Genomic DNA, 14,447 nt, shown 5'->3' on the forward strand with positions numbered 1-14,447 from the left:
TCCCACTTGATATCCTAAAATGATATGGAAAAATGGATGAACGGCATGGATATGCTACACATACATCAAGGTGTGCTCCACGTCCAGGGCGGCACGGTGTTTGATGGGGCTGGGCCGCAGCTAATCCACTCCCACAGGCCATGGGCGGCCCTTTTTCCTATAAAAATCATCCTAACCGCTAAAAAATGGAACTTGAATGGGAATAGCTTGAAACTCCATGATTCCAACTGTCCATAAATATAGAGTGATAGAATCTTTCCTTCGCAATCTAATCCTACCCCTTGAACGGTTCCGATCATCCGTAGGCATGGCCCAACTAAGAGACTATGAATTTATTTTGTAGCCCGCGGACTACAAAGACCGGGCGTCCTTGCTTAGAAAAAGCAGAAGAAGAACGAGGGGAAGAAAGAAAAACGAGAGACAGAGAGAGAAGCGAGAGTCGCTGCTTCCGGATCCAGATCTTCTCCTTCCGACCTTAACATCAGACGCGTCTGTCCGAAACCCTAGCCGTCAGATCCAGATGGAGATCGCTCGATCTTTCACCGTCCATCTCTGGATCTCATCTCTCCTCCTCTTCCTCGTCCTCGGCCACGGATTTTACCTCCCCGGCGTCGCTCCCCAGGACTTCGAAAAGGTCATCTTGTCTCCTTCACCATTCCTTCGATTTTTCTCTTGAATTTTCGTTTTGTATGGTTAGATCTTGTCGATCGCGCGCGGGTTCGTTTCAGCGATTTGATTCGTGCTGTCGTTTGTTTAGATCCCATCTGTTCGTTCAGATTCAACTACCGGTGTTGAATTTTGAAACCTTTTCCTCAGTTTAAGAATCGGGTCAGGTTTTCGTTGTGTTTGGATTTGCCGTTTCGTTTGTAATGAAATCACTGTGATTGGGCATTATTGTGTTCTGAGCGCGTTTGGCGGTCCTCTATTTGTGTTGAATCTGATGAAAATTGTGATGGTTGGTGTGACCTGATTCCTCTCTTGTAGGATTAGAAATAATTAAAGAGTGAATTTTGTCGGATCCTGTTTTCCATTGAGCAGCTTTGTATATGTTTTTACAATGAATTTGTAAATTTGTGTAGTGTTTGGATGCGGTCGAGGATGCAATCATGAGATGCAGTGTTTTGGGTTTTCGGGTGTGCTTGGGAGGCTCTTTGTTGCATTTTGACCTGTTTAATTCACGTGGTATTGCAATAGAAATAATTTATTGTTGTTGTAGAAATGATTTCCATTGAGAGAAGCAGGATGATGTCGGATCTTGTGTTATGCTAGATGTGTCCTTCGTATATGTTGTTAGTCGAATGGGTGGATTTACAATCTATATATCATTCAGATGCACCATTCATTGCGATAAAAAAATGAAGATGTAATTGCGCACTGGGTTTTTGTAAAGCGGTTAAAATGTTATGTAGCTTTTGGATGTACCATTTATTGTGATGAAAAATCGAGGATATAATCATACCCTATCGTGTTTGATGGTCATGTTGTTGTGGCGGAACCAATGTAATTATGCTGTTTATCATGATACTGATGATAGTAATTGTTTCTAGCTCGACTAGATCATTTCCATGCAATAAAAACATAATTGTGTCAGATCCAATGTTCTGTTGAAAATGTCTCTATGTTTTTTTGTTAGTTTTATATAGTTGATTTGATGGGTCAATCCTAGTTATGGCAGTGTCATTGTGCTAGATTTGTAGCTCTTTAGCTCAAACACTTTCCATATTTTCATTGGTTACCATAGACTGCCCATTTAGTGAAATCTAACAACTAAGGGTTAAAGTGTTGTCCAAAACCAGTATGCGTTGCCCCATACATACCGGTTTTGATGGTTAGCCATATGGATCTATTAATCGTATTGGCCCAAAATGGCCTGATAAGGAGTGATACATCCTGGTTTTGGTGGTGACTGATACGGTGCACCGAAACTGATTTTCAATCCTGGCTCACAATGTTTTCCATGGGACACACTTATTCTCACATTCGTGTGTATGCACGTATGTGTTTGTTATACTGCCTAGATGGATTTTAGAGCGGATGGTTACGTTGGGAAAAGAATTGGGAGAACTGAGCTTGGCCTCGTCATCTTTAAGAGATTGAACACTCATTGGGAACTTAGGGAGGATTGAAACTCACATTTTCCACTGACTTATTTTTTGCATTTTGTTCTTTAGGTTTTTGGTGTGTGTATAGTGTGGTTGTTGGGTGTTAGTTACTGCCCTTAGGCCATTAGTATGGTCTATGAGACACAAGATTCAGACAGAGATATTGACATCGGGACTCGGGATACTACTAAACATTTTCTGAAGTTCAGTGCACATATACTGGGGCCGACGTCACATCACATCATACATGTCGAAGCATTGAGGAAATTGTTAGGAGTTCAGATATTAATGAACAATAGCATATGGTTAATGATATTATTACTGATCCTTCAAAGGGTGGATTCCTTCCCTTAACCTGGAGTCACCTTGCTTATGCACTCTAAACTTACTAGTTATTTAGGATCTGGAAGGAATCATATCAAGTGGGCTATGCACCCAACTTGTGGATGTTTATTGTGAAATACTGTAACGCGATTAAGCTTATTTGTTGTGTTCAATCCTTGATGCATTTGTATCCTAAGAATTTGGGCGTAGAGGATCTTTTGAACCCAATCCCTACCGTGATTCATGCCTGTACTTGTACTCGGTTAACATAGGTTTACTACTTCTCCTAGAAGTATCCACGGCTCCATGCACTACACATGCTATTTCATGTCGATTTTTGTGCCCTACCTATGTACAAGTGTCCATATGTCCTAGGATAAGGGACACCAAAATATAGAGGGTGTAGAGTTTTGGCTTGCAGGAGTGTGTTGACCTTCTCATTATATTAGTATATGGGTAATGTGGTTGATTTACATGGCGTTGTTTCGGGCGTTCTTTTATGGGGCTTTAGGGAATAGGAAATTCGTCTCCTCAATGTTCAGTTTCTTTTAAGAATCTCCGGTGTGTCAATGAAACTTGGCGGTTAACTGAGGAAGAAAAGAGTAGATGTGCAACTCTAAAGAGGACTTAAAAAGGAAAGTCGTGGAAGAAGATATTAAATGGAAGCATTCTTCAAGGGCTAATTGGTTAAGGGAATTTATGGGTATTTCATTATGTAGCGCACCTTGGGGAGTGGGGGATACGGGATATCGTGGGAAACATCGACAAATATACAATGTATTGCATAATGTATCACATTCTAAGGGGCATTGGGGAAAATTTAGAAAAATGATGGAATTTTTTAGTGAGGCCATTAGGAGATGTTAAAAAGACACATGGTTATACCCTTAGAGCTGACACATGATTATACCCTTCGAGCTTAGAATATTACAAAAAATTGTCCTACACTCATCAGCATCTACATAGATTTTTTCTACACTTACAATGTGATTTAAAAGGGGAAAACGAAAGAAATTTAGATTTTCCCAACTACCCTTTTTTCACCTTCAAAATAAAAAATTCTTAATCTTCAAAGAAAATAAATAAATAAAAATTTCTTGCCCATGAAACTCATGCATAGGTACTGATTTCTACTTGTTTTTGCTAATTTGTTGAAAAAAATGAATTTAACAAACTTTTATCTCCTTTGGGATTTTGGCCTAAATCTGCTCTTCTTTTAATGTGAAACGACTCGAGTAAGAGTTCACTCCACCAGATTCTTCTTTTAATGTGAAACGACTCGAGTAAGAGTTCACCCCCCCCCCCCCAAAAAAAAAAAAAAGAAGGAATTTTCTAATTTTGTTTTCTAGATTTTTGTCATCTGCCAAACATCACTGGTGTCACTGATGTCAATTGATGCTTGCAAAATATCATGTGTCCATGATATATCATTAATAAAAGTTCATTTTCGTGATATCCCCCTGTTTTATTGGGGATCTGCAATATCTATAGTGCCTGCTAATACCGTCAATACATTTAACACTGGTTAGCTAGCCTTGCATCCAATTAGTGTTGTTGGAGGGAGGCCAACGTATCTATGGCAGTAGAGGAGTTCAAGAAAAACTATGCATGACAAAAGTTTGGCATCACTGGAAATTGGATGACCGATAGTTTGATAAGAATTCCGAAGCTCAAGCAGACATCCTTAAGCATGAATATTCAGAAGGTGAGTAAAACCAGTTCTATTTGAGCTTGGACCAGTTCTACATGGTTTTTTTGGGAAGATGTCTAGACTGATCTCATGTAGATTTCTTATTGGAATTCCATGAAAGTGGGTGATTCGGAAGGGAGATGGGAATTTTGGTAATTTGCACTAATTTCAAAGGAAAATAGAGTGGACTTTGGGATTATAATAAGTTTTTTTTTTTTTTTTTGCCTATCAGTCTCATTGGTGGTTCCTACAAAAATGTGGTCAACATCCTCTTGAATAGACTGCCTTGCATTCTCCTGACAATTACCTTCTCACAGTGAACTTTTCTATGGCGTGTTGGTGGCCCAGGAAGAATTGATTATTGGTATAAGTCAGGAAGACTATGCTTGTTCGTAAGTTGATATTTAAAAATGCGTATGACTATGTTGATTGGGGCGGTCTCAATATATGACAAGAAGTCATGGATTGGGCATTAGATGGAGGGGGTGGATGAAATAATTCTTGGCTTCGGCCTTCTCAATCTTAATCAATGGGGCCCCAAAAGGTTTCTTCCATGGGATGGGACTGGGAGGCTTGAGACAAGGGGGCCATCCTTCCACTCTTCCTTTCATTATTGTGGTTAGAGGTGCTGAACAAAAACACTCCAAAAAGGAATCATTGAAGGCGCATCAATGGGTTTAATGTTAAAGGTTCTTTGAATTTTAGGTATGCCATCTCCAATTTGTGGACGATACTTTGTTGCTTTGTGAGAAGTCTTAGGGGGGAGGTAATTCATCTAAAGACTATTCTATGATGTTATGACACAGTTTTGGCTGAAAAGGTGAATTTGCTTGAAGTGGAAGTGTGTTGGGGATCAGGATGGGGGATAGGGCAATTGTGGAAGATTGAAGAGGATTCAAAGGGAATTTATGTGGAAAGGAAAGGAGTATAGAGTGGAAAGAAGTATTCAAAGTGAAAAAGATGGAAGGGATAGGCACAAGCAGGTTGAAGGTAATGAACATGTTGCTGTTGGGAAAATGGTTCTAGTAGTTCTGGCAAGATGATGAGTCTCTGGAAATAGGTTATAGGCATCAAATATGGTCATAGAGATAACATTGGGTTCCTTGCCTCTTGTTCCAAAGCCTTATATTCCTTTTTTTTTTCTTGTTCTTTGTTTCTATTTTTGATCTTCATAAGATTTGGACCAATAAAAAGTTGTGCTTACAATAATGAATTTGTCACCAGAATGTGGAACTGGAGCAAATTGCTGTATGTGCCTAAAATGCTCTCTCTCACGCATGTTTGCAATTGTGCCCGTAAAAAGCTGATGATCCTTCATGCATCACATATTTCTCCTGATTCGAGAGATTCTCCTACATTACTACGTGTGATTCTTTAGTCATTCTAGCTCTGAAACTTGTATCCATTGTTACCTGGACACGGGGCATGGGTGCCAAGTATCAAAACTTCATAAAGTGTCCGGCATGTCCTAAAATATTAGGCACGGGGACACTCATGTGCACAAATTAGAATAAAAGAAAAGGAAAACTTTAAAAATGAAAATGATTCTTTTGTCGGGTAGGAAATAAAAGAAATTTGAAAGAACATTCACACAGTTCCAATTGAGACCATTAGTAGTGGTCTCAATTTTAAAAAAAATCAGTTACAAACATTGAAAATCATGCAATAATCATCTCAAGATTAGTAGCTTGTGTGAATGGTACACTGAACATCGCATGCTCCTTCACAGATTCAGAGAATCCAGCCAAAAAAAAAGGAATATGACTGATGATTCTTTTTTATTTTTTATTTTTCCTTTTTATGGGCCATGCCATAATGAAAATGAACTATTACCTGGAGCATTAGAGCAGTCCTTATGAATAGTTTCTTTGGCACCAAAAGAATCGAGGCAATCTTGAGGAAAAGGAATGAGAAATCTTTGGCTTGACAAAAGAAAACTACATAAATTAAAAAAAAAAAAAGAAGAAAAGAAAGGAGAAAGATCAAAGAAAAACATTTTGGAGAATTGTCTAGACAGGTCACTTAGATCGTCCACTTCATGGCACATTTTTATGTGATCACTTGTTCACCTCGTCTGTACAGATTTTGAAGTGTTGTCTTATGTCGAGGGTGTAAAAGTGTCCAAAGTGTCAGCATGGAAAATGACCAAAAGTTGAAGTATCCAGGTAACATCGCCTGTATCTAGTAATAAAAAAGAATAGGTAAAAAAAAGAAGAAGAAAACAAACTGCTTGTATCTACATTTTAGGATGTGCCTTCAGATGAATAACTTGGGGTTTGTTACTTTCATACTTCTGAAGAGCATGTCAAGTGGACTGGACTGTTCATCACTCAGACCTAGATGGCTGGATACCATGGGTTCATAACTTGACTCAGCCTTTCCCTACACTAGCTTTCTATTTTACTCAGCAAAAACTCAGAAGCTGGAAAATTAGGGCAGAAGCTCAACACTCGGACACCGGTAGTCTCAACATTCTATCGCATCAAAGGGTACCCTCCCAACCCGTCAATCCTGTCCCAACAAGAAATCCTCTCTCGCTCAATCTTTCCACGGTGGAGATGTTAATGGGGTGTGTTCTCAGCTAGCATGATGATAGTGGCACAAAAGAGTAGACTATTCTACATGTCATCATCAGTCATCACCATCATCATCATCTAAGCCTTATCCCAACTAATTGGGGTTGGCTACATGAATCTTTTTCTGCCAATCCACTCTATCTACTACATGAGAAAAAAAAAATCACCAGCGATGAAGCTAAATATTTACTAGCTGGGATGTCATGCTTGGCTCTGTGGTTGAGGCAATACATGCTCACCCATCCAGTCTTTCCTGAAAGCTAAACAAAAACTTGAAGGACTTACTGGAGTCAACCTATATTCTATCCAAATTTTATTTGATCAGAATTTTTTGTATCTTAAATTTTCTGTTCTTTTCCTCTCTGAGTTTTGTGGTTACAAACCATGTCAGAGTTTACATTAGATTTTCTTTCTATTTTAGTTCATCTTCAGAACTACTGAGTAAGTTGCAATCTGTTGTGTTTGGGCAATGGTGAGGGAGGAGTTCTGTGGGTGCTCTTTGGCAGTCTAACCCAGGGATTGAACCAAGGACATAGAAAACTGTAGTTAGATGAGCTACTTTGTTGGACTTTTTGACTTTCCTTTAATTTTGCTTGCTTTTTTCTTAATAAAATCTGTCATCTTTACATCTTCAAAAACGAAAAAGGAAAAAAGGGTTTGCAAGTCTGATGGGGACATCACGCGCACACGCGCACTCACGCGGCCCCCCCTATGCACATACGTACGTAAAAGGAGGGCCCCACCATCTATCTGGCTCGATGACGACATCCAGGGAGGGCCTTCTAGCTAGAAGTCAAGTTTTGATTCAGAAAAGTGGCCCGACAGTCAAGAAAAGCCCACCATGGGATCTCATGATCATGACCCACTCGTCGGATTAGTTTTATATTTTAGGTTTTGCTTATTGTTATTATTTAGAACATCGTGAACGCTTTAGATTTTCTTGTTTGATTTTTATTTTAGTTTACTTCATCGCCAAGTAATAGGTGTCGTACATGGTGCGAGTTTTGGGGTATAAGATTCTCCCTATAAATAGGCATCCCTTGTAGTTCTTTTCATTCATTGAAGTTAATAAAAAAATTCCTGCTTTATTTTTCTGCTCTCTTCGTGAGTTGTGGAAGAATTCAAAAGTGGGTGCGAAGCCCTCCATTTTCGAAGGGCTAACTACTGTGGTGCGAAGCCACATCGATCCCCATCCGTCCTTACCCTCTCCCATCCATATATCGCGTCTTCTAACATCATTATTGCTGTGAATTTTTCAACTTTTTCAGCTATTCATCCACATAGGTTTCCAGATTTCGGCCCGCAAGCGAGCTGAAACTTCGGCGGAGCACCACGCACAAATCATACATCGGATCGAGCTGAGATTTGGGGGTTTTGGATTCCATCCCTAGCTGACCAGGGCCAAGGTGGCCTTTTTCTGAATAGTGGGCCCCACACACGTGCGGCCGGGATCACACGCACGTCCGTCTGGGCTATTATTGCTGTCCACACGCGGGATCATCTTTTAGCTCAGGTTTTTATAATTTTTTTTATCTTCTCATAGCCGTTTTTCATGAATCCTAACCCTAAATTACATGATCCCTAATTGATTTGCCTCTTTTTATCACCTTAGGGTTCCTTGAATTGAAAGTAGGGAATCTCTTGGATTAGGGACTGATTTTTATGCATGAGTAGTTGATTTTATTTCCCTTTGACGTCGTTTGGTTTATAACTTTTATTGGTCCAATCCTAGCTTGTGTCGGCTTGGACCCGCATAGATTCCCCTTTTTAATTGAATGTTTGGATTTTCATGTGGGACGTGGAATTTGTGTGATTGTTTCTGAATTGGTAGGATCTAAGCCTGAAATCTTGCATATCATATTTAATTTTCCATGTCCTGCATCAAAGTCATTGTTGAGATTTATAAATAAATGCACAGTTTGTGTACTTGTGCCTCATCTAATAATTATTAACTGATTTCTTTAATTCTTTTATGGAACATATGAACCATCTATTTATCTTCGGGTCCTTGATTATTTTCAGTGGTAATGCTATGACATTGGATTGGTTTTTGGCTGCAGGGAGATCGACTGATGGTGAAAGTGAACAAGCTGACCTCTATAAAAACACAGCTTCCATATTCATACTACTCTCTACATTATTGCAGTCCGGAAACAATAGTCGACAATGCAGAGAATCTTGGGGAAGTTCTTCGAGGCGATCGAATTGAAAACTCCCCTTATGAAGTCAGCTACTTTTCCTTGATAATTCAGTTATGGAACTTCTAGATTGTGGGCATTATTGGGGTTTCTGAGCCCAGCTTTTCTTTTGCAGTTTAAGATGAGGGAGCCGCAGATGTGTACTATTGTCTGCCGGGTACTACCTGATGAGAAAGCCGCGAAGGACTTCAAGGAAAAAATAGAGGATGAGTATCGGGTCAATATGTAAGGAATTGTTGTTGGTGGATTTTCTTAGACCTTGAGAATTGAAATCACCTTTTTATTTTTTTTAGAACGAACAAAAATCTATTCAGGAAAAGAGAGGCAAGCTGGAGAAAGTGGAAATGAATTCCCAATAACACGAGCAGCCAGGCTCACAACCTCCCCTACTAAGGAATTGGTCACATGGTTTGCCTCTCTACACATTGACAAGAACGAATGTTTATCCCAGAGGGCAATGTCTTGGATCTCATAAAAAGACAAAGGGCATCTTGCAAGGTTCAGAGAAAATAGAAGAAGCACACAGTATAACATTCCTGGAGTTGCCCTTCACAATCAGGCTCCTGGAAAATCCTTCACAGAATGTCTATTAGCCTTTCTCCAAGTGCAGGAGCCTCTGCACATTAGCCTTACCCCAAGAGCATGGACTGGATAAAGACCAGAGGATATATCACCTTTGTCATCTTGTAGCACACCACTGATACCGCACAGACCAGGGTTACCATGCGGGAAAAATCCAAATTCAGTTTTGAAACCTCGGCCTACAGGCATTTCCAAGTGCTATTGGCCTTGTTTCTCAGCTTTTTGCTATATACCACGAAAAACCAATCTTTAAGACCGTGACAAAATTGAAATCGCTGGTTAATAGTGGTTTTTATTTATTTATTTATTTAAATTTTTTAAATTCATTTTTATATGGTGTGTCACAGGATCCTGGATAATCTTCCCTTGGTTGTTCCACTAAAAAGGTCGGATCAGGAATCTGCTACTTTTTATCAGCAAGGCTTTCACGTCGGCCTTAAAGGCCAATACACCGGAGTAATTACTGATATTCACAACGGCAAAATGCTTTACGATTTTTAGACTATATGATGGTTATGTGAGGAAGTGCTCACTTTTTCTTGTTTTCTTTTTGGCAGAGCAAGGAGGAAAAGCATTTTATCCACAACCATTTGTCATTTACTGTCAAGTTTCACAGGGATGCACAGACTGACTCCGCAAGGATAGTCGGATTTGAAGTCAAACCATACAGGTCATCTTTGTAACCTCTCTTGAAGCATGATTGTTACTTTTTCTTTATTCTTTCTTTTATATATATATATGGGAAAAGGTTCTATATGGTCGAGCTCATGGTTCCCATGAGGTCGAGTTGTGTGGGCCCACCGTGATGCGTGTCGAACATCTTACCCCATCAGTCAGATGCACCATTCCATGGTGGGCCTAGGGCTTAAAAATCAAGTCAATCCGTGAATTGTGTGGGCCACACCACATACAAAAGTTGATAGGGGTTACCCTCCATTAAAACATTCATAATCATTTGTTGGGCCCACTGAGATGTGGTTCACAAATCCAGCCCATCCATTATGTGTGTCCCACTTGGATGAGGGGTCAGACCAAGTTTCAGACGTATCCAAATTTCAGGTGGGCCCCACCAAATGCTTTTATATGTTTTAGGGATGTCTTTACATGATTTTAGATGGTATGGCCCACCTGAGTTCCGTATATGGCTGATTTTTTGGATATCCCATAATTTAAAGGGGACCCATCAAATACAGTGTTGATGTTCGACACTCGTCACAGTAGGGCCCCCACAGCTCGACCTCATGGGAAGTTCCCATGAGCTCGACCGCATAGAACCTTTTCCCATATATATATATATATATATATATATATATATATATATATAATCTTTTCCTTTTAGAAGATAGATTATTTATTTATGGTATAAAAAATTGTACAAAAATTCGTCAAGGTGATTGATAAGTGGAATTTGTGTGTGTGTGCGTGCGCGCCCACGCGTGAGCATGCATGCGCATGAGTCTTTTCCTTAATGCGTATATGCTGACTCTTATTTAGCAAGGATATTGGTGATTTTGCCCTTCGGAAGAAAAAAGGGATATGGATGAACATCTTTTCTGTTTCTTTTTTATTTGTTGGTTCAGTGTTAAACACGAGTATGATGGCACGTGGAATAAGGAAAAGACTCGCTTGACAACCTGCGATCCCCATGCAAAACGCACGGTTTCCAGTTCAGATTCTCCGCAAGAGGTTGAAGCAAATAGGGAAATTATATTCACTTATGATGTTGAGTTTCAGGTGAGGCTCATGCGTCTGGTGTGTTCATTGTGACTTCATTTACTGTGATAATCTATCGGTATGTGATTATGCTGTTAGAGACAGTGACGTATACTTGCAACCGAGATTTTGATCCCGATTCTGTTCACATTCACCAATGTCTGTGAGCCCTAGCATGTGCCTTGCCAAAAATCAGGCTGGTGAGGTTATTAGGTTTATCTCATATATAAGAAAAAAGGCAAGTTTAAAAAGAACTGACCAATGGTCCATGTTGCACTTGCAAATTTGGCCAACCTGATGACCAGACTACCATGGTGAACACATCTTGTGCCCTGTCTGATTGATGGTCCTGATCTTGAATGTGTATTTGCATGTTGGGCTACAGTGGAGAGTAGCCTTCCTCTGGCAAATGGTGTTAATTATCTGTATCCAAACATTGTGTTTTTAGTGTTTTACTCCGATCATATATCATTTATCACTTTTTGCTCTTCTGCTGTGCAGGATAGTGAGGTTAAGTGGGCATCTCGATGGGATACCTATCTTCTAATGACAGATGACCAAATTCATTGGTTCTCGATTGTCAATTCCCTGATGATCGTTCTCTTCCTCTCGGGGATGGTGGCCATGATCATGTTGCGGACATTGTACCGGGACATTTCCAAGTACAACCAGCTAGAGACCCAAGAAGAAGCCCAAGAAGAAACAGGATGGAAACTGGTGCATGGTGATGTTTTCAGGCCTCCTGCTAACTCGGACCTGCTGTGTGTGTATGTCGGGACAGGTGTCCAGTTCTTCGGAATGATACTCGTCACCATGATCTTTGCGGTCCTTGGCTTCCTCTCGCCCTCGAACCGAGGTGGACTCATGACAGCCATGCTCCTACTTTGGGTCTTCATGGGCTTGTTCGCCGGTTACTCCTCTGCCCGTCTCTACAAACTGTTCAAGGGAACGGAATGGAAAAAAATCACCCTCAAAACTGCCTTCATGTTCCCTGGCGTTGTCTTTGCCATTTTCTTTGTCTTGAACGCTCTCATATGGGGCCAGAAGTCTTCAGGGGCAGTGCCTTTTGGGACCATGTTTGCGCTGGTTTTCCTCTGGTTTGGTATCTCAGTCCCACTTGTGTTTGTGGGTGGCTACATTGGGTTCAAGAAACCCCCGATTGAGGATCCTGTGAAGACGAACAAGATCCCAAGGCAGATCCCTGAGCAGGCTTGGTACATGAACCCCATCTTCTCGATACTGATTGGTGGGATCCTTCCTTTTGGGGCTGTCTTCATTGAGCTGTTCTTCATCCTCACCTCGATTTGGTTGAATCAGTTCTACTACATATTCGGATTCCTCTTCCTTGTCTTCCTCATCCTCATTGTCACATGTGCTGAGATCACCATCGTCCTGTGCTATTTCCAGCTGTGCAGCGAGGATTATCTATGGTGGTGGCGTGCCTACCTCACATCTGGGTCATCTGCCCTCTATCTATTCCTTTATGCCACCTTCTACTTCTTCACAAAGCTCGAGATTACAAAGCCAGTCTCAGGTGTGCTGTACTTTGGCCACATGCTCATTGTCTCGTACGCTTTCTTCGTGCTGACTGGAGCGATCGGCTTCTATGCATGCTTCTTGTTCACGAGGCTCATTTATTCATCGGTGAAGATCGACTAACTGCAGGGGGTCGTGCCCTGTTGATTTATCCACACAAGCAGGATTGTTGTGTGGGAGAGGATTGGACGAGCAAGTTATCTTGCTTCCACCTCGGTCGTTTTTTTCTTTTTTTGGGGGAATTTTAGTGGTGCTTATTCTGTTATAGAAATTGGTATACCTTGTTCTGGTGATGCAGATTCTTAGGAGTAGTAGTTCCTCTTCGAGTTATATATTTTTTTTCTTCCTATTTTTCTTGTTTCCATTTTGATGTTGTGGATGATTTAATGAGGGCAGCTAATCCCTCTTTTAACTTCTTGTTCTAAGAATGGGAGGGTTGTATTTTGTTCTCAACTTTTGCAGAGAAGGAAAACCCTTCGATATGTATTTGCCCCACCACGATAGGATCCACCTCTTTCATCGAGAGGTCCCATTGTAGAATGGGCTGCGTTGAAAAATAAAAATATATAAATTGTCCACTGAGAGGCTTTTTCTCACTCAACTTTGTATGGACGGTGGTGTTCTCTGATGAATGGGATTTTTTGCTATGTGAGAAGATGTAGTGGGGCGTTCTAGATAAAGAGTTTGGATCATCAGGTTGAGTGAGAAAAGGGTCGAGCAGCTTGGACGCCGCGTGAGCCTTTAGGCGTGTTCTTATTTACCTATATGCCAATCATGCAATTGTCGGTTGAGAGTTTTTCTTGATCTGACCATCGTAGAACGCAATGAAGGTGGCTACCAAAGGCCAGGATGTCTCCCTTCATGCTTCATCGTAGATAAGGAACGATCCACTACCGGCAAGGATTGCTCTACGCATTCATCCAAATTTTGATAATATTATTGGTATCGCCGTTAAAAACACTGGCAGTTCTAAAAAATTTCAAATATCAATGTCATTTTTAATCACATCAGCAATATTTGATGATATTATTAATATCAATGGCATTTTGAGAAGAATCATTTATAAAAATTTCATGATATTGGTGATAATATTAGGGAAACATTCATAAATTGATATAAATTGACATAAAATTAAAAAAATATATATTCATATGACCTTTATTTTTTTTGGGATTTTATTTTTATTTTTTGGAAATTTGTTCCTTTGTTAGGGGGAAATCTTGACTTGAAATGAAGATGGTTGGAACTCAAAGGTGATAAAAAAAAAACTATAAAAGCTTCATTTTTTTTTAAAATAAAATAAAATATCACCATAGATTGTAATGGAAATTTATGCCTCATGCATGATTTTCATGCATTGACATGACTTAACGATTAAAATAAAAAAAAACATAAAAATGAGAAGAGTTGGCTAAGGATTATATAAATTTATTTTATACTGATTTTTTTGAAAACTTATGGTTAAGCATTTATAAAATAGAAACTTATTATATGGTTGTATTTTGTAATATTTTACTCTTGCAGGTTTAAACAATTTTTTTTTTTACACATGCACTCACACCCCACACACTCACACCACGGTGGGATTTCACTACAATAGGGACTCAAACCATGACCTCGTGTTGAAACTCTTGTGAGACAGTACACTGAGGCATGAATAAGGACCCTCCTGCATGTATAAACAAGTATATAATGTAAGAGTTTTTTTTTTTTTTTTCAGTAAAAC

At 39.9% G+C, this 14,447-nt stretch overlaps 1 protein-coding gene across 1 annotated transcript; it reads left to right on the top strand.

Moving 5' to 3' along the window:
- The first annotated feature begins 352 nt into the window (after window positions 1–352).
- On the top strand, window positions 353–13,174 carry LOC131217008 (transmembrane 9 superfamily member 9-like). The gene is made up of 7 exons (XM_058211685.1): window positions 353–634; window positions 8,753–8,917; window positions 9,006–9,115; window positions 9,820–9,928; window positions 10,030–10,142; window positions 11,053–11,206; window positions 11,687–13,174. The coding sequence occupies exons 1-7, from the start codon at window positions 521–523 to the stop codon at window positions 12,842–12,844; spliced, it is 1,923 nt and encodes a 640-aa protein (XP_058067668.1). The 5' UTR covers window positions 353–520; the 3' UTR covers window positions 12,845–13,174.
- Window positions 13,175–14,447: the final 1,273 nt, after the last annotated feature.

Source organism: Magnolia sinica, chromosome 10 (genome assembly GCF_029962835.1).
Source record: "Magnolia sinica isolate HGM2019 chromosome 10, MsV1, whole genome shotgun sequence".
NCBI classification, from domain to species: Eukaryota; Viridiplantae; Streptophyta; class Magnoliopsida; order Magnoliales; family Magnoliaceae; genus Magnolia; species Magnolia sinica.

Bases quoted from the DNA above. Each gene is read 5' to 3' on its own strand.
- LOC131217008 (XM_058211685.1), top strand. From the start codon at position 521: ATGGAGATCGCTCGATCTTTCACCGTCCATCTCTGGATCTCATCTCTC. The intron at 635-8,752 runs GTCATCTTGTCT...TTTTGGCTGCAG, and splicing joins CTCCCCAGGACTTCGAAAAG to GGAGATCGACTGATGGTGAA. The intron at 10,143-11,052 runs GTCATCTTTGTA...TTGTTGGTTCAG, and splicing joins TTTGAAGTCAAACCATACAG to TGTTAAACACGAGTATGATG.